This window comes from Aethalodelphis obliquidens, unplaced genomic scaffold (assembly GCF_003676395.1).
Source record: "Aethalodelphis obliquidens isolate GAN/ISIS:26980383/991018 unplaced genomic scaffold, ASM367639v1 scaffold3, whole genome shotgun sequence".
NCBI lineage: Eukaryota > Metazoa > Chordata > Mammalia > Artiodactyla > Delphinidae > Aethalodelphis > Aethalodelphis obliquidens.
The window spans coordinates 18,379,511-18,399,273 of NW_020837947.1; the positions used below are offsets into that span (position 1 = coordinate 18,379,511).

A 19,763-nucleotide genomic window follows, 5' to 3' on the forward strand; every position below is an offset into this window, starting at 1 on the left:
TAGGTAGTACAATCCTAATTGAAGTTTAAGAGGTTTTATGCAGTCACAAATGATAGACTACCAAATGACAGAATCAGGATTAAAATAGATCTTTCTGAATCCAAAACCCCTGTGTTTTTTCCCACCTACAATGTAAAAAATGTTATGCTGTGAAAAAGAAATATTCATACACCAAAGGATGAGACTATACAACATGTTGGACAGTTAGGCTTAAATATGGGGTGGTGGAGTGCTCTATTCACAAATGAATTACACCAAGATCAGAGAAATTTGTGGAGAAAAGCATCATCTCTTCATTTGAAATTGTCAGACTTCTAATAGCCACTCTGTATTTCTAGTATAATACGGAGAGTTAGAAGGTGTTTTTTTTTTTCCAAATGATAAAACAGTGCTAACTGTAGGAAAACATAAGAGGCAGGTCAACAGTTGCAAATAGAGCAATGTCTCCCTTTGGTACTTCTATGGGAGAGGGAAGGGAAAGGCTGTCTGTTGAAGATGCCACAAAACACTTTTCACCCTAATTGATTTTCATATGGAAAAAGTCAGTAGTGAACACAAGTATGAAACTTGAGTACTCTAATTCTCCTGGACCTCTGTAAAACCATGACCATGACAGGCGAAGCCCCTCAGGGGCTGTCTCTGCACAATCGAATCCTTTGTAGGAAGAGAGACATCCCACTTCTGAACATGCCATGGCTTTGATCATGTTGCTCTCCTGCTTTCCCTGTCCCTTTCCTTCCGTCCCCTCAAATCAAACCCAGTCAATGGTAAAGGCTCAGATCAAGTCAGAACTTTCTCCATGATGCCATACGTGACCTCCACCTGCATCCTTGGCAGATGGTGATTTCAAATTAAACATTTCTTGACAATCACTATTATACTGTTCCATGACATTCTTTTCATTTAAAATTATACACTTATATACACATGAGTTAACGCTGTGATTTTATAGTGTAATTGTAATTTTAAATTACATGCATAGTGTAGCAGAATGTTCATAACAAAAAATCCTACAAATCATGACATAAATCAAAGAGAGTATATATCTTTTACTTTCTGGGTACATTTAGAAGTAAAATGATAAACTTGAACATCTGAGTCAGTCTCATTTTTTTAGACTTTTCTCTGTTTCCAAAGGTTGATTATTAACTACCATACATATAGCTATATAATATTAAATAATACAGTGATACTCATTAGAGGGAAAGAAACTTGCACTAATTACGTCTCTACCATACATCAGTTACTTTTTCTGACACTCTGACCTACTCAATCCTGAGAACAACCCTATAAGACAGGTCGTTTTTACCTGCATTTTACATATGAAAAAACTAGGGCCCCAAAATGTTATATTACTTGCAAAATTCACACAGCTTGAAATTGGAATTATAAGAATGTAAGTTTAGCTATATAGTTCTGACACCAAAGCTCAAGCTTTTTCCCCTTATATCATTTTCATAGACATTTTATAAGCAACCATAAATTGATGCAAATTGAGCATCTAAAATCCTTCAAAATTTTCATTTAATTTAATTATTAAACTGGTCTTGGGACTTCTCTGGTGGTCCAGTGGTTAAGACTTCACCTTCCAATGCAGGGGGTGCGGGATTGGGGAGCTAAGATCCCACATGCCTCATGGCCAGAAAACCAAAACAGAAGCAATATTGTAACAAATTCACTAAAGACTTTAAAAATGGTCTATATAAAAAAAAAAAAAAAGTCTTTAAAACAAAAGAAATAAACTGGTCTTATAATCATGAAAGTATATGAATAGTGTTTTCAGTTTTCATGTATGATTTCACTGTATGATTCTAGCAAGAGACAATTCCCAATTTTTAATTTACTACTTTTCTAGTCACAAATCATTTTGATCTCCTGTTTCTTTACCACCCTCTGATAGACTTCTGATGTTTTCATGTCTCTGGTTTACTTATTGCAGGGAAAATTAAGGCAAAATTTTAAGCATTCCATCAACACTGAAGATAAAAATTTAGAAAAGTCCATACTTATAAACCCCATTCTCTCTTTATTTCTCTCCACTAACATTGACCATATCATGTCAATAAATATCCTCTTCTCTTAGATATCAGAAAAGGATTTTCCATGAGATGATCTAAAAGGGTGCTATCTGGACCTTTCCCAAAGGTAAAAAGCAAAATCAGCTCTCTTTCAGGAAAGTGGTCCTTAGAGGAGTTTGTCTACCCTCCCATTTTTTTCCCTGCAAATATATTTTCTTTGAACTAAACAATGGCTAGTTTATCCTGCTGAAAGGACGCTTTAGGTGGTAGAATCCAAGTCACTAGGACTTGTCTTCAGTCTCCTTTAACCTGGACACTGGGAATGGTAGCTTTCTAACACCAAAGATCAGAGATGATCCAAATTGATAACTGTACTGTGGATTTGATCTTATAAAACTCAGCATCTGGATTGATGGCATGTTCAGATCTATTGATATAATTATTTTTTATGTACTTAACCTGATTAATTTCCAGTATCAATGGTAATATGATCAAATTATGTGGCTATAACATTTATTCATGAAACAAAAAATATTTGTGAAATTTTAAGTAAGTATTAAATTAAATCCTCTCTCTTTGAACATAGACAAACAATATCTATATATCTAGAATCATATGAGAGAAAGACTGTGGGCTTTGGACCCAGAAAGATTTACATTCAAATATTACCTCCAGGTACAATGTATACAGCTTTAGGGAATTCAACCACTCTGAGCTTCAGTTTTCTCATTTCTAATGACATATAACACCTAGCTGATAGGGTCATATGGATAATTAAATAAGATAATCTTTTCAGGACTGTGGGTGTTAATTAGAATGATATATTAAAGTGCTTAAGGCCTAATAGGCATTTTAATATTATTCATTCCCTAGTATGGGTAGCTAATTAAAAGTCACTTGTACTTTTCTGTACTGAATAAGTGTATAAGTAGAAAGTGACACCTGTAAATATTTTATCATAATAAATAATTAACATTGTTTTAATATTTGTAATTCAGATATTTAAAGATTAAATTTACTATATATAAGGAAACAGAATTTATCCTGGTATTCTCAAGGAATTTTTTATAATACTATAACATGTTATTCTCCAAACATTTTGTAAAATGTGACAATTTTTAAAATTTTCTTAAAGACTAAGAATATTTTAGTTAAAGAAACCTTACTGGGGAAGAGAGAAAAAAATATATGAGTACTTAATGGTCAAACGTACTGGAGAGAAATGACTTCTGGTAACCATCCTGTGAGTGCGTGAATCACTGTGAACTCTCCCAGTTCTCTCCTCTCCGCTACATGGATGCTAAAAAAGCAAATACACAATAGTATCGTCAATAACATTTGAAAACAGAGAGAGGTCTATAAAAAACAGGAATCTCTAATAAGCAGTGATATAATAATAAATGTAGGGGTCCTACTGGTTATACATTAGAGCACAAGAATATACTTTTCCAACAGTCAGATGACTTGTTTTGATAAGGCACTTAAATAGATCCAAAGATAAAATTTCATATCTATTACAAAACATGCTTACAAACTTTATTTTATAAATGTATTTCTTTTATTTTATTTATGTCTGCGTTGGGTCTTCGTTGCTGCGTGCGGGCTTTCTCTAGTTGAGGCGAGTGGGGGCTACTCTTCGTTGCGGTGCTCGGGCTTCTCAATGCGGTGGCTTCTTTTGTTGCGGAGCTCGGGCTCTAGGTGCGCGAGCTTCAGTAGTTGTGGCTCGCTGGTTCTGGAGTGCAGGCTCAGTAGCTGTGGCACGGGCTTAATTGCTCTGCGGCATGTGGGATCTTCCCGGACCAGGGCTCGAACCCATGTTCCCTGCATTGGCAGGCGGATTCTTAACCTTTGCGCCTCCAGGGAAGCCCACAAGCTTTATTTTAAAATGTCATATATATAAAGCATAACGTCATAAACATATCCATACATATTATATATCGGGAAATATATATAGATGATATATAATCTATTCTATATATTCAATATATTATCATGGTCTTTTAAAAGTAGGGCAGTGTCCTTCATCTTTCTAGTTTCAGTAATTATTCTAAGATTCCTATGAGGCTGTGTATTAAGTCAGTCTCACACATGGCAGGACAAGATGGGCATCAGACATCTTTAATAAAATCCTTAGATAATTTCAGAGAACCAGAAACATCCATTATATCCTGTACAAAAGAGTGGATCTGCCACCATAGCATAAAGTCAAATGAGGCCGTGATTGATCAAATATTGCTCTTCTCATTTTAATCCTTTTGTTAAAATTTTTTTTTCTGAAGTGATTAGTCTATTTTCATTAACACACACAAATGCCATATCTATGTTTTGCTCAGGAATCAGAGCTTCAGTCCACCTTATGCCAACGGTGATGACTGATGGTATTGACCGGCATACATGTCTTTTTCTTCAGAAAGAAATCTTACTATCTTAGTCACATGCTCCATCATTTAAAAATTTACACTGGCTTCTAGTTTACAGATTATAAATTGTGATATGTCTATATATCTCAAAGATAACTAATATCTAGTGGGATAATTCACAGTCTAAACTCCTCTTTGAATAATCATATTAATATTCAGGATGTGACGGTGCAAACCCCATAAAAGTAACTCTTTTTCCTTTGCATATTTCCTAGTGGTATTTAAATAACTACTAAATATTAATTTTTTAATGTAGAAAGCTAAAACTCCCATAAAATATTTACTATCTACTATAAAATCTGAGAAAAACTTTTGGACGAATCTAAATTGGACCATGTAGTGATTTCCACTGGTAAGCCTAAGAAATGTCTTACATTAAGTCTGGTCCTTTATTTTCAAGTTGGATTTGTTTATTTTTCAAAAATAACAATAATTCTATTACTCAAGTTGCTACAAAATTCTACTGAACTGTAGCTTTAAGAAAGATAAAATGCTACTCCAATTATCCAGGTCACACATTTACTGCTTCACTGGCCTTGCGGCTCTAATTCTCAGAACTTCAAGTTAGGTCTGAGAATTAGGAACATTATTTTCTTTCAAAAATAAACAAACATAGTTGTCACTATTTTGAACACTTGGTAGTATTCAGCTACCTAAAATGATCTGAGCTGAGCTTTTAAAAATGATTGCAATTAAGTGTTGCAAGCTGGGTAAAACAAATTTCCAATAGAAAATTGAGGGTTGGTAAGAGAAAAGAGAGATGAAAAGGATGGCAGTAGGAGGGGTTGCTTTCGTTGTGTGGCTTTGGGAGAGAAAAAGGAAGCTGAGCTAAATGAAAATCCACAAAAAATCAGACCAGGCTACTGACTGACAGTGCTATGTGTAATAATAGAAGGGGAGGGGGCTGAGCTTTGAGCAAATGGCTGGAGTGGCCTCTTAAAGGAGCGGCGGTGACACACTGCAGGAGGGGGAAGGGTGTCAAATTCAAGCTGGTGCACTGTGTGTGAGAATTCTCCCACTGAGCAGAGACACACAGCTGCCATGCATTTGCAAGTCAGGCATCAAAGATTTTTTGCATCATTCAGGCCAGAACGGAAGGACCACAGGTCTCTACAAGTGGAAGCTAAGAGAATAAACATAGCAGACATGTCCCATACATGTCTGCAGCTTACAAGTCATGCAGGTATATAAGACACAAGCAGATTTCACAAGAATATTGAAGGAAACATGAGTAATTTTCATCCTGAATGTATAAAAAGGAACAATGTTACCAAAAGTATGAGGAGTACACTGACATCCTTCAGAAGAGTTCAGGGCTTCAAGATTAGTAAATGATTGCTGCATGTACAGAGCCTAAAACTTTAACTGGATTCCAGTGTACATTATTCAGTATTTACATGAACCAATAGTTTCCCCTACAAAACAACTTCTTTCTCTCATTAAGCTGAAGATTAATTTTCCATGACTGACTTTCCATTCATTATAAGGAAACACTGGATGTAGAATAAGTTTTTAGTATTTTTCTTGGAGGAATTTTGTCTTATTGTGGGCTAATGCAATATTTCAAATCAGTGGCTTTGGCATATTTATTTTTATATTAGAAAGTTTACATTGTTTGGAGAAAAGGCTTCTTAAAATTGAGTTTTTGAAAAATAAAGCTATGCAATACAGAACTATAGTTGTCGTTGCTGTTGTTTGCCTGTTTGTTTTTATACAAGTGAGCGATAATTTTTTATTCTACTTACTCCACATTTGCCAGCTTAATGATAGCTTTAGACAAGAGCATTGGCCAAAGTTCAAATTCACAGGTTGTAGCTGGAAGCAATAGATTGTTTTCTTCATCAAAAGGCAGAAAGTCATCAATAGTTATCTTTCTCCAGCAACCCTAAAGATGAGAAGAAAGGAATATATTATCAGTGATTAACACTATTTTTTCTCATACATTATTGTACACTGCTGACATTATTATTTACTGTTTTATAATTTTATTTTAGCATTTTACATCTAATGACTGACATACTGGTATTCAATACTACTCTGTCTGAGCATTTTACCTTATTGTTTAATGTAATTATAGCATGCCTATAATCTATATCAATAGTATGTATTTATGAGGTCTTTTAGCACATTCTAGGGTGCCCCATCCTACATAATGCAGTAAATTGAAGCGTTTCAAATAGCAAAACCAAAATACCACACAATCATGGAAAGTTTGGACATGATTAAATAACTTAATACAGTCATAATGCAAATTCTGCAAATGTAACTTTAGTAATTATTTTTTATCCTTATATCCTCAGTGATCTTATACTTCCAATTACCATATTACTCCTACTCCTGTTTAAAGATCTGTTTTTTAACATAAAGCTAATTAATAATTTATTTAATAAAATCATTATATACTTACCTGTATATATATTATTTCATTATTAAAAGCTTGAGGTAAACGATAAAATTAATGATTGTGAACTCAAATATTTTTTTAAACTTTGGTTTTCCATGTGAAATTTTAGTTTGAATTCATTTCTTCCCCCAAGAAATATTTCAGCAGTGACGCAAGCATTGTGAACCCAAAGATCTGTAACACATGGCTTATATCTATACCATTGAATTGCTTACAGACTAGTGAGGGAAGGCATATAGGCAAATATAAAATGTAATATGTTTAAAATGCTCTAGGACCAGAAAGGAAAGTGTGACTAGTTTTGCTTGGGGGATGTCCTCACAAGAAGGTGACATTTGAACTCAAGATTCAAGGAACAGTATAATTTTCCCAGGTAGATAGGAACAATAGGGTGAAAAATGCTTTCTTTTTATGACACCTGTAACTGAACTCATACTGCCTTATTTAGTGGTTGTATGACTTTTTCTTTATTTCCTTATGGATGATGTAGGGCAAGACAGGTTTAAAGTCACAGGTGTTTAGCTACTCTCTCTTCTAATTTTAAGTGAAATGACCCAAAAGAATACACAGTGAAATAAGCCAGATACAAAAAGACAAATATTGTATGATTCCTCTTACATGAAGTACCAGGAAATATCTAATTTATAGAGACAAAAAGTATAACAGAGGCCACCAGGGCCTGGAGGAGAGGGGAATGAGAAAATATTGTTTAATGGATGCAGAATTTCTATTTGGGATGATGAAAATGTGGAAATAAATAGTGGTGATGATTGCACAGCATTGTAAAAATACTTACTGTCTCTAAATTGTACATTTATAATGCTTAAAATGTTATGTATAATTTACCACAGTAAAAAATAGCAATAGTAGCTCCCTTCTTACACTTTGATTTTCAGAAAAAAAATTTCAAAGGGGCTATCTGGATTCCTACAAAGGAAAAGTTTTAAGTAGCCATAAGAACTGTGTTATACCAGTTTAACAAGTATCATCTGCTTCCAGCTGATCAGTGATTACATATTTCAATACAGAATGCTTTGATTGCTAAACACTGTTGAACTGTATACTTTACATGGGTGAATTGTATGGTACGTGGATTGTATCTCAATAAAGCTGTTACATAAAAATACACAAGGATGAATGTTCAACATTACATATCTAAAACATAATTTGACTAAGGTTATAATAATTTTCACTGATATTAATACATTGGTTAGTTGTCTCCTTTAAATTTATGAGTAAATGAAATGTTATGTATATATAAACACAAATAATTTTTGAAACCTCATCATAGGGCATTGAATTATTATTGCATTTGGTATTTTTTTGTCACTGCATGTAAATGATGTATATTGGACATTTTTACTGAGTTTACTGTGTTAGTGCCACATAATTTTAAAAGACCATCACAATGTTTAATTATAGAATGCTTGTAAAGAAAGATACCTTTTTGTTAAGATAAACATAGATTAATAAAAGATACTTTAGAATACAGTCATGTTCAAATTTTATTATTTTCCGTACTTCAATTCCAGGTCACAATAACTAAATGGCTACATATATTTATACCCTCTTCCTCCTATGACCACCCTGAAAGGAAAATAAAAAAATTGTTTTATAAATAATATAAATCACAATTTTAAATCACAATTACAAAAGATCAAGAAAAGAGCAATCAGTGGACAGAGATTTCAGCAAAAACCTGAATGGTCATAATTATATGAATGCTATGGAATTCTGACTTCGCTTCCCTACTTCTACTGCAGTTAATAGGTGGTACCTTCCCACTCAGGGTAGAGCTCTGACTTCTGCACTTGCTCTGAAGTAAACAAAGCAGTTTCTCTCCCCAGAAGAGTCAGTGGGAAGAACTGACTTCCATCCTCCTCCTGCAGTAAAGAGGAGGTGCCTGGCCTGGTAGAACCTATTGGAGGAACTCTTATTTCCACACCCTACCCAGGCAGTAATGAAGCACACTTCCCCCTCCTCAGGTGGTGATAAGGAGATTGTGGGATGGAGTCCTATCCTCTGGGTAACAGAATAGCACTATACAGGTGTTACAAACTAAATTGAGATTTGAAACAAAGCCCACAAAAGTGATCCAGGGTGTGCATTCCAAAACTAAACAGGCTGACTACTTGCTAAAATAGAAATTTTAATTAGAAACCACAGTCATAAGACATAACACAAATAATGTCCAGGAAACTGTCCAAAATTTCTCATCATACCAAAACCCAGGAACATCTCAACTTCAATGAGAAAATACAATCTACAGACCACAAAATCAAGATAACAGAGAGGTTGTAATTTTTAGGTAGGAACTGTAAATATGCTATTATAAAAATGCTCCAACAAGTAATTATGGACACTCTTGAAACAAATGAAAAATAGAAAATCTCGGCAAAGAAATAGAAAATATGAAAGAGGAAAAAATAGTAATTTTGAATTTAAAATTAAACAATAAACAAACAAACCCCTTAATAGCAGAATGCAAATGACAGAAATTAGTGAACTGCAAGTTATATCAATAGAAATTATGAGCAATAAGGGAGATATAGATTGAAAAAATAATATGAGCCTCAGGGGCCTGTAAAACAATGCAAATATATATATATATTCATGTCATTGGAGTCCAAAAAAAAAGAGGGACAAAGAATGTAGGGCTGAAGTAGGTTTGAAGGAATAATGGCTGAAAACTTCCCAAATTTATCATAAAACATAATCTTACAGATTTATGGAGCTCAGAATACCCAAAACAGGATAATTCCAAAGAAATCTACACCCAGAAATCTACACATGTTAAATTCAAAATCCTAAAAATCAAGACAAAGAAAAAAGCCTGAAAGCAGCCAATGAGAAAAGACACATTACCTATAGGAGAACAGCAGATTGCTCCCCAGAAACCACAGAGGCCAGAAGAAAGTAGCACACGATGCGGAAAGAAATAAACTGTCAACCCTGAATTCTGTACTGAGTGAAAATATTCTTTAGGAATAAAAGTGAAACAAAAACATTTTTAGGTAAAGGAAAGATAAAATAATTTGTCACCAGGAGACTGGCTCAAAAAGAGTGGCAAAAGGAAATTCTTCAAAGGCAAAAAAAGAAAAAAAAATGGAACATTAGGAATAAAGAAAGAGCAAAGGAAAGAGTAAGCACATTGCTAAATGATAGAGTATTAGCTTCCTCTTGAGCTTTTAAAATTATTTTTGACATTTAAAAGCAAAATTTTTCATGAGGGTCTCAATATGTGTTCAAGAAACATTTAAGACAATGATACTAAAGAGGGAGGGGTGTAAAGGGGCCTAAAAGGTAGCAGTTATATTCCAATTTAAGAGGTAAGATGTTGATATTAGTGGACTGTGATAAGCTATGCATGTATATTTTAATCCCTAGAGGCACCACTACAAAAAAATTTATACAAAGAGATATACTCAAAAACACTAGGGATACTAATTCTAAAAGATATAATACATGCACTCCAATGTTCATAGCAGCATTATTTACAATAGCCAAGACAGGGAAGCAACCTAAGTGTCCATCAACAGATGAATGGATAAAGAAAATGTGGTACATATATACATGGAATATTAATCAGCCATAAAAAAATGAAATAATGCCATTTGCAGCAACATGGATAGACCTAGAGATTATCATACTACATGAAGTAAGTCAGACAGAGAAAGACCAATATTATATGAGATCACTTATATGTGGAATCTAAAATATAATACAAATGAATCTATTTACAAAACAGAAACATACAGACATAGAAAACAAATTTATGGTTATCAAAGAGGAACAGGGGGAGGGATAAATTAGGAGGATGAGATTAACAGATACACACTACTATATATAAAATAGATAAAAAACAATGATTTACTGTGTAGCACAGGGAACTATATTCAACATCTTCAATACCTATAATGGAAAAGAATCTGAAAAAAATATATATATACATATATAACTGAATCACTTTGCTATACACCTGAAACTAATACAATATTGTAAATAACTATAGTTAAAAAAAAAAAACACCAGAGATAAACAAAATGGAATCCTACAGAATGTTCAGGAAATGAATAAGAGGACAGAAAAAGGAAATGTATAAAATGTAACAGAAGTAACAGAGTAGACAAAATTGCGGACAAGACCCAATTGTATCAAATATAAATTACACACAAAATACACAAGTAACTTGGATATACTTATCAAAATTAAGAATTTGCATATATATTGACAGAAAAATTACACATGTAGAAAGCTGAGAAAAGTCACACAAATGGGAAAAAACATATACACGAAGACGCTATTTTAGAGCATTGTTTGTATTGGTAAAACACTGGTCATAACTTAAATGTCTGTCAATATGAAATTAGCAAAATACGTATTGAGTCATCTCTTGGTATCTGTGGGGGACTGGTTCCAGAATCAGCCACATATACCAAAATCTGGGGATACTCAGGTCCCATAGTTGACCCTCCTTATCTGAGGATTCAACCAAGGGCAGATCATAACCATAGTGCTGTATTTATTGAAAAAAATACACTTATAAGTCGACCTGAGCAGTTCAAACCTATGTTATTCAAAGGTCAACTATAGTTATTGTCATCTTTAAACAATGGAGTGCAAGGTAGATCAATCAATATTAGCATAAAAATGTCCGTGGTTAGGAAAAAAAATACAGAATGATGAGTACTGTATGATCTTACTGTCGGTATAGATTATATATGGTAGGTTTACATATATTTGTAAAAAAAGTTTAGGAGGATATACAGAAATCATTTACTATGATTGTCTGGGTAGGTAGAGTCATAGGGAACTTCCACTGGCTAATTTAAACATTTTAATAATGTTTGATTTTTTTAGTAAAAGCATATATAATGTTAATAATAATGAACTGAGAACAAAAACATTTCCATTTTGGAAAAATGTAATTGAAGGATGGAAAAATAATTTGTCATGGCAGGTCACTGGGTGGGAGAGAGTTTGTTTCAAATGCTGACGGCAGGCTCTGCCCAGAGACCGTGGGGTGGGGGGTATGGGAAACAAGATAGGTGATGTTGATGCTGGCGTGTTCTGCACCCCACAGTTTGAGAACCCTGAATTCTACGATAATATAGTGCTTAAAGTGTTAAGCACTTAATGAGTTAATTAACAAAGGTTAATCAGAAATAAAAGATAATATGTTTTTTATATGGATAGACAGATGGCAACAGGGGAAAAGTATTGGTCTCAAGGTGTGAGTTTCTCTGTTTATTCAGAGATAAATGAAAGCACTCAGAGAAAGGCTGCCAAGAGCAATACGTATCTGAAGTGGAGAACAATAACTTAATTGCTTCTTTCAAGGAGCCCAAGGAATGCTGACACTGAAAAGCACCTGAGGAAACCACATGTGGCCCAGTAGCTGTGTTATCACTGCCAGGTGAAGGAAGAGAGAAAACTTCTCTGTTTTATAATACTGTTTTTTATGCTACCCAATAAATTTTTGATTGATGTCCAAGAAACTTGAGGCTATTTACTTACAATCCAAACTGGAAAAAATGGAAAAACTTTTACAGAAGAAACAATATGCTGGTGTAAAAATCTGAACTTTAAATGTTATGCCTAGAGGCTCTCATTGGTTGGTTTACTTTGAAGAAATGACTAAGGTGATTGCTTCAAGAGACAACAGGAAAGGGGGAGAATATATGTAATAAGGCAGAGAAGGAAAAAATCAATGTCCAATAAGAAACAAATGAGAAGGTATCAATAAATGGAAGAAAACAAACAGTGAGGTGTATGCCTTAAGGTGTACAAGATGGGACAGTGGAAGGAAAATAGATGTAGGGTAGAGGATGTACCTCCAGTACATTATCCTGAATCAAGCAGTAGAGGGTAACAAAGAATATTCTTACGAACACCTTTATTAAATATTTGCAGTGAAAACCAAAGGATATACATGTAAATAGTGAATTAGAATTGGAAGAGGAAAAAAATCAAAAATTAAATTGTGTGTCTGGAAAGGGACAAGAAAAGAAAGTAGCAATATACTTTATCTTGTCGGAAATAATTTACTCTAATACTTTATTACACCTCATCTGCAAAGAGGTGTTGACTCAGCCCCACCATCTGGGAATTAGGGAGAGAGAGGTAGAAATGTCTGCTCCTAGCCCAGAGAGAACAGATTTCTACCAGCCAGAAAACCAGGTAGCCATATCTATCACATGAACACAGCCTCTGAAACAGCAAAGTTCTTGTTTTGGTCCCTTTAACAATTGCATCTGTCTATCTATTTATTATCATTGCTATCAGTGCTCTTCTATAGCCTTCTAGGACTACAGTCCCAATTTTGAAGAATGCATCAAAGGAGAGGAGGACCAGCAGTACAGTGTTGTAATTTGGCTTGTGTGTATTTACTTTACAAAAAGAACTACAGATTGGACCAACTGTGAAAACAAGAAATATATATTTGGACAAAAGACCTGGAAAAAGAAAACATCTATAAGGTAATAGCTTCTTATATATATTTCCATATACTAATGAATACACTAAGTGGATGGGATGCTGGATGCTTCATACTCAGTGCTATAGAGAAAAATGAAGCAGAGACAGGGGAGAGAGTGTCACGGTTTCAGATAGGGTGGAGAGTAAAGGCTCAGAATGAGTCTGAAACACTAAACCCAGGAGATACTCGGGCATTCTAAAACAGAAAGGTTGTTATCTATGTATTCCATATGTAACCAAATTATCATTCACATAAGAATCATACATAAAGGAAAATAGACCTCAATATTAAGTTACCCCAAATAAATCACATGTATATTCTAAGTGAATAAAACTTTAGAATGCATACTCCATCTGAATGAAAGATGAATCAAAATAAAATACTCAAGAGAGAGGAAACTGTATTAAAAAAAACAAACAAACTGGGCTTCCCTGGTGGCGCAGTGGTTGAGGGTCCGCCTGCCGATGCAGGGGATGCGGGTTTGTGCCCCGGTCTGGGAAGATCCCACGTGCCGCGGAGTGGCTGGGCCTGTGAGCCATGGCCGCTGAGCCTGCGCATCTGGAGCCTGTGCTCCGCAACGGGAGAGGCCACGGCAGTGAGAGGCCCGCGTACCGCAAAAAAAAAAACAAAAAAAAACAAACAAACAATGATGAGGACTAAACCTTTTATATAGAGAATAAGGGATAATTATAAATATGTATTCAAAGATAAATACTAGAAAAAATGTTTACTCACAAAACATACCTTTTATATATAGAATAAGGGATAATTATAAATATGTGTTCAAAGATAAATACTAGAAAAAATGTTTACTCAAAAAACATATATACCAAGAAAACATTGAAATAAGAGTATTAGGTAGATTTTATTCTAAAAAACCAAAACAAACTATAAATTCATAATAATTAAAGCAATATGGTATCTGAATAGGATAAGGAAGATAGTGAAAGAAAATAGAATCCAAAACCAAACACAGTCAAATTGGAAATTAGTTTATGATAAAAGTGGTTTTTAAAATCAGTGGGTAAAAGGTAGAAGATTCAGTATGTAATGCTGGGGCAACTGGCTGAGGTTTTGGAATAAAAAATAAACCAGTTCTTCATTTCTCACAGTAGATAAAAGATCCAAACATTAAAATAAAACTAAGGGGAAATATTTTTTGTTTTCTTGAAACAGTATCTTACTTTAAATGATAAAAATTCCTAGACTCTGTAAAGAAAAACAATGACATAATTGACTACATAAAAATTACAAGTCTCAGTTGGGTGGAAGACACATAGCTAAAAGACCAATTTAAAAAATGCTTCCTTTATATTCACATATCTTATTACCTACAACATATAAAAGAACACTTACAATTCCATAACAAAACTTTAAATAACCTGTTTTATAAGTAGGCAAGATATAGGCAATTTAAGAAGTATATAAAGGATGTACACGTTTGATGGGATACCAGAAGAACTAAGCAAGTTTGGGCAAAGGAACCACAGCAAAGTCGTATTTCAGGAGAATCAGGCAGCGCGTTGCCTATGATCACTGTGCATCCCCTCTATTTTTGCATCTTGACTTAAGAACCACTGTTGGGCAAGAGAGCATCTGGGAAGCCGATCATGTGCTTTTCCCCTGGCTCTACCAAGGGGCAGGAGGAAGAACAAACCATCTCTTTGGCTTCCACAACTGGAGGCAGCAGTGGGGAGAGAGAGAAGGAAGGAAAGAACACCGGAAAAGAGGGAAGGAAACTAATAGTGCTGAGAGTCTACTATTTGTCAGGACCTTTGCTACGTTCTTTTATGTAATTACCACATTTTATTGTTACCTGTATTTGTACCATGATATATTACATGCCTGTTCTCTTGAGAGAGGCGGTCCCTTTGCCTTTGCGTGCAAGGAACCCTGAGAGGCCCATGTGGCCCTACGAGTGGCTCTAGAAATGCAGAGGGCCAGCAAAGCTTTCTGTCAAGTCTCAGTGAGCATGAATACGACCATGCACTTCAGTGATGAGTGCCAGCAAGTGGCCTGCAAAATAATTCATATGGAATCAGTTGAATCACTCAGTGCTCAGCAGTCTAGCAGCATCCCTCACAGGCCATTCCTCAGGTGAGACCAAAGAGGAACCAGAAGAAGCCACTGGACATGAGGTTCAGTCTTTCTGACTCCCAGACCTCTTCGCTCAAGGACTACACTATCACAGGTTAAATGACGGCAGCAGACTGACATTTCCAAATTGGACTAAATACATTAAAAAAAAAATTCTGAATCTAGGTAGGTTTGGGTTTCCGAGGAAGCAGTACAGTTAAAGAGAAATAAATCACATATTCTTTGCAAAATGGAATATACTGTTAATAAACATCGACCCCTATCCAAGAGGAAATTGGAAAAGAAGGAAGGATGTCAGGAAGCAGAGAGAGAGGAGGGTGATGGGGGAGAAACTAACAGGGTTGGTTTAATGTTCTGCTTATGCTGTTTTAAAAGTCTTAATAATTTTGAACTTCGTCCCACCTCAAGTTTAGGCAAATGTGCACAAGTGGAGCCAAACACCCAGGCATCCGACCTCGTCACTCCTCCCGCGTTTACTTTCCTTCTACAACCTGACACTGTCTTCTGTGTACCCACGCTCTTAATGCCATATCCTCCCTGTCACTCCTCCGAACACACTTAATACTCTAAAGTCTACTCGGCCAAACCTGCCTCCTGACTGGTAAACAGAGAAGATAAAGGAAATTAGGAAGTTATGTTCTCTCCTAACAACGTTTTGACTTTCAAGGTCTTTCTGTGACTATCAAAAACAACAAAACTCCTATTTTGGGTATCAGAGGCTAAGATTACCTTCTTTACCTTCCCACTGAGGTGATCCTATTAATTCCTAAGCATTGGCCTTTCAACAGTCCCCATCCCAGGAAGACAGATGGCTCCGGCTCATTAAGGAAAAAGTCATGTTCTTAGAAATACACAATGGAACGATCCCCTTTCCTCATGCCCTCAAATGTTCAAAGATTCTTTCTCCGTGACCAGGACCAACTTCATGGGTACGTGACCTGTGCAGTCACATGGAGGCCCACACTCAGAAGGACCTCATGCTTTGTTTAAAGTGCTGATATCACTGTCTTGAAATCCTTAACAATTTTTGAACAAAACGCTCTGCAAATCATGTGGCTGGGCCCGCCTGTGACTCTGGGCCTTTAGAAAAGAACATTCATTCCACCATTAAGAACCCAAAGGTGTTTCATGTAACCTACCATTGCTAAATGTGGTGTGGGTCTACTTTGCCGTATTAACTAAGAGGTTTTGAACTTTCTATTTGTGCTTCTTACTATCCCATTTGCTTCTTTTCAGGCAGAGGTAAAATACTTCCTGTGTCAGAGTGAGATTTGCTAACACTAAAACACATCTCAAGTTCAGGACAAAAAACGGATCGGATCAGGCCTGTCAGTAGCATATACCAAGAGAGGACTGGACCACGCTCAAGCTCAAGCTCTCTCTCCTGTCCACGACCCTGATGCCACATCAAAGAGGGGAGAGCCCTGTGCGTCCACCTGCCTACCCAGCCCGCCTACCCGGGACGGGGGAGGCAGCAGAGGGCCACCCCTCCATGGTCCTCGCAGCATCAGTTTAAAAAGCACAGGGGACTAGCATCACAGGGGATACAACTGTGTTGTTTTTAATCTCAAATTACATATGCAGGACATCCCCCCAGTAGGTACTCAGCGGATAGCCTTCGTAAACTGCCTCATCTTCCACTAGCTTCATTATCGGCATGTAAGAAAACTGTATTTCAATATGAGAATTTTTAATGCATGTGAACACAAACTTACCATCCAGTAAAGTTTCACAACATACTTTCCATAGCTATTGAACAAGGGAATGTGACCCTTCACAGCCTTGCACAGAGAGTAAATGTGTTCCCAGGGCTTCCAGACCAGAAGAGGAGGTTCCCCTGCAGTCCCTTTAATATAATTGTTCAAAGCACCCCCATTGAATATCTTCCACGTGGCGTAGATTTCGCTGATAATCCATCTCATCAGCTAGAGATAAAAGCCAGTAGAGTTCATTAGTTATTTTTCAGTTGTTGGCACTGTAATTTGAAAGGGGGTGGGGAGAACAGTTGGAAATCTACTTTCAGTGGTAATGTTAGATTCTACATGTAGTATATCCCACATTTTGATTTCTGACCTACAGAATGGTCATAGATCTTGCTTTTATTTTCAAAAAATATAGTCATAATACAAGCTAAAAAGTCTTAGCTAAGAGCTGTCTTCCAGAGTAAACGTCAGTGATTTGACATTGACCTCCATATTAGTTGCGTGCATGTGTGCGACAGAAAAGGAGGGAGGAGAGAGGGAGACAATGTTTCTGAGAGCAATGATGATTTTATTTTGGAATTAAAATTATATAAAGGACTGAGCTACTCTTCTGTAAATGTTGAGAAGTTTGAGAAGGAAATGATCCCTTTAAGTCTATAAAACCAATTAGACAAGCAACGAGACATGGGAAAGAATTAAAATTACACACACACTTTAAGTCTCATATTCATGTGTTGATCTGCAGGTGCAGAAGTGCTCCAAGTAAAACTCCCAACTGCAGGGTTTTCAACAGGCAGCAAGGAACAGTGGAGAGTTGAACTTCAGAGTATGTTTTACTGCCTGGTTTGTAAGGAGATTAAATACTTGAGACTAACATCATAAGATTTATGTTTTCCTTAATTTGGTTATCTAGAAAATTTCTTCAAGTTTGGTGAAGTTGAAAAAGACAAATCAGATATCCTCCTGTATACCTGGAGATTTTACGACCGAATTATTTTATACTTCCTTTGTGGAATCTAAAATATGACCCAAACGAACCTATCTGCGAAACAGAAACAGGCTCACAGACATGGAGAACAGACTTGTGGTTGCCAAGGGGGAGGGGGATGTGGGAAGGATGGAGTAGGAGTTTGGGCTTAGCAGACGCAAACTATTATATACAGAATGGATGAACAACAAGGTCCTACTGTAGAGCACAGGGAGCTATATTCAATATCCTGTGATAAACCATAATGGAAAAGAAGATAAAAAAGAATATATATATATCTGAATCACTTTGCTGTACCACAGAAATTAAGACAACATTGTAAATCAACTATATTTCAATACATAAATATTTTACACTTCCCTTGAAAAATGATATGCTAAAGTCTATGTAGGTTTAGAATTCATAAAATAAGCGTATTTTAGACTAAACCATAAAACATAAAACAATTCAGAGATAATTTTATACTAATCAGTACAACCTGGCTGAAGAAAAAATATTTTGATTTTAATATTGGTCAAGATGTTAAAGATCAGAAAGACAAAATGTTTAAATGGATAATGACTATGCCCCACTCCTCTGACTGGACCTTAGGAGAAAATAATCAAAAAGCCTGTTTCTGATGTAACTACCTTAGGGGAGTGGAACAGGTCTGCTTCTGATGGATAGAACCCCAGGTGGAGAGTGGGGAGGTGTGTTCCCATGTGCTGTAAGACTGCTGCACTGAAAATCTGGTTTGTTTCAATGAGGTGTTGCATTTGAGCTGCACCTCCTGATTTCTCCACATCAGCAAGCCAAACAACACCAAACACCTTACTCTTGGACATGATGTAGGGCCAGACTGGCAACAACTTTATGTCAATTGCTAGGCACATGGATCTGGAGGAGAAAGGCCTAGATGGTGTGTACTGGGCTACCCTGGTCCATGGGCAGGAGAACAGGGGCATAAGCAGTGCTAATATTAACATCTTCCCCACCTGTTCTCTCTCTACTCAATTAAAGAGCCTTCTCTTCCTCTTTGAGTGTCTGGCTTATGAAATATTCAGTTATACCAGAACTTAAAGGTGAGCAAGACAGCAATGAAATTGACTGACTGGGAATTGCTTAAGGGCGGGTCCCAAAGGCATTCTGCAGCCAGGGTTTTCTTAGGTTGATATTCCCCTACTTACCTCACTGCAGAGTAAACGCTCATTTGCTGAAAACAAGTCAAGGATTTCGTTTTTCACAACCACTGGAGGCTGAAATATATATACATAGAGAGAGAGAGAGAGAGAGAGAGAGAGAGAGATTACTATTTAGGAAAAGTAAAGGAAATGTAGCTTAATGAAACAGTTTCATGTGCTGCAAACAGGCCAAACTCGATTTCATTTCTCACAACCAGAGGAATTAGAAGAAATAAAAATATAAGCATATTATTCTGTAAGATAACCCTGTTAGAGCTGTAGGTGACATTAATTTAATAATGTAATACCTATAAAATACAGTATTTTAAAATATAATAAAATGTTGTAAGATATATGCAGATAAATTTAGCATGCATAAACTCACAAACTGAAAGTTTAAAACCTGATTTGAAATTTAAATTAACCACTCAAGTTAAACCTGAAGTTTAGTTAACATCTGGTAGCTAGAAAAATGTCTTCATCTTGGATAAAAAA

The 19,763-nt window shown here is 35.8% G+C and overlaps 1 protein-coding gene across 5 annotated transcripts in view; it reads right to left on the reverse strand.

The window, feature by feature from the left end:
- ADGB (androglobin) overlaps nucleotides 1–19,763 on the reverse strand; it is a 134,031-nt gene that overhangs the window by 111,099 nt on the left and 3,169 nt on the right. For 4 of the 5 annotated variants that reach the window (XM_027083903.1, XM_027083894.1, XM_027083912.1 and 1 more), the window contains exons 2-5: nucleotides 19,275–19,343; nucleotides 17,133–17,342; nucleotides 6,184–6,323; nucleotides 3,232–3,318 (exon numbers count right to left, since the gene is read on the reverse strand). In XM_027083903.1, coding sequence (XP_026939704.1) covers nucleotides 3,232–3,318; nucleotides 6,184–6,323; nucleotides 17,133–17,339 — 434 coding nt within the window. In that variant the 5' untranslated portion in view covers nucleotides 17,340–17,342; nucleotides 19,275–19,343. Of the gene's footprint in view, nucleotides 1–3,231; nucleotides 3,319–6,183; nucleotides 6,324–17,132; nucleotides 17,343–19,274; nucleotides 19,344–19,763 lie in introns of those variants that run through there. The other variant, XM_027083921.1, reaches the window with a different exon arrangement.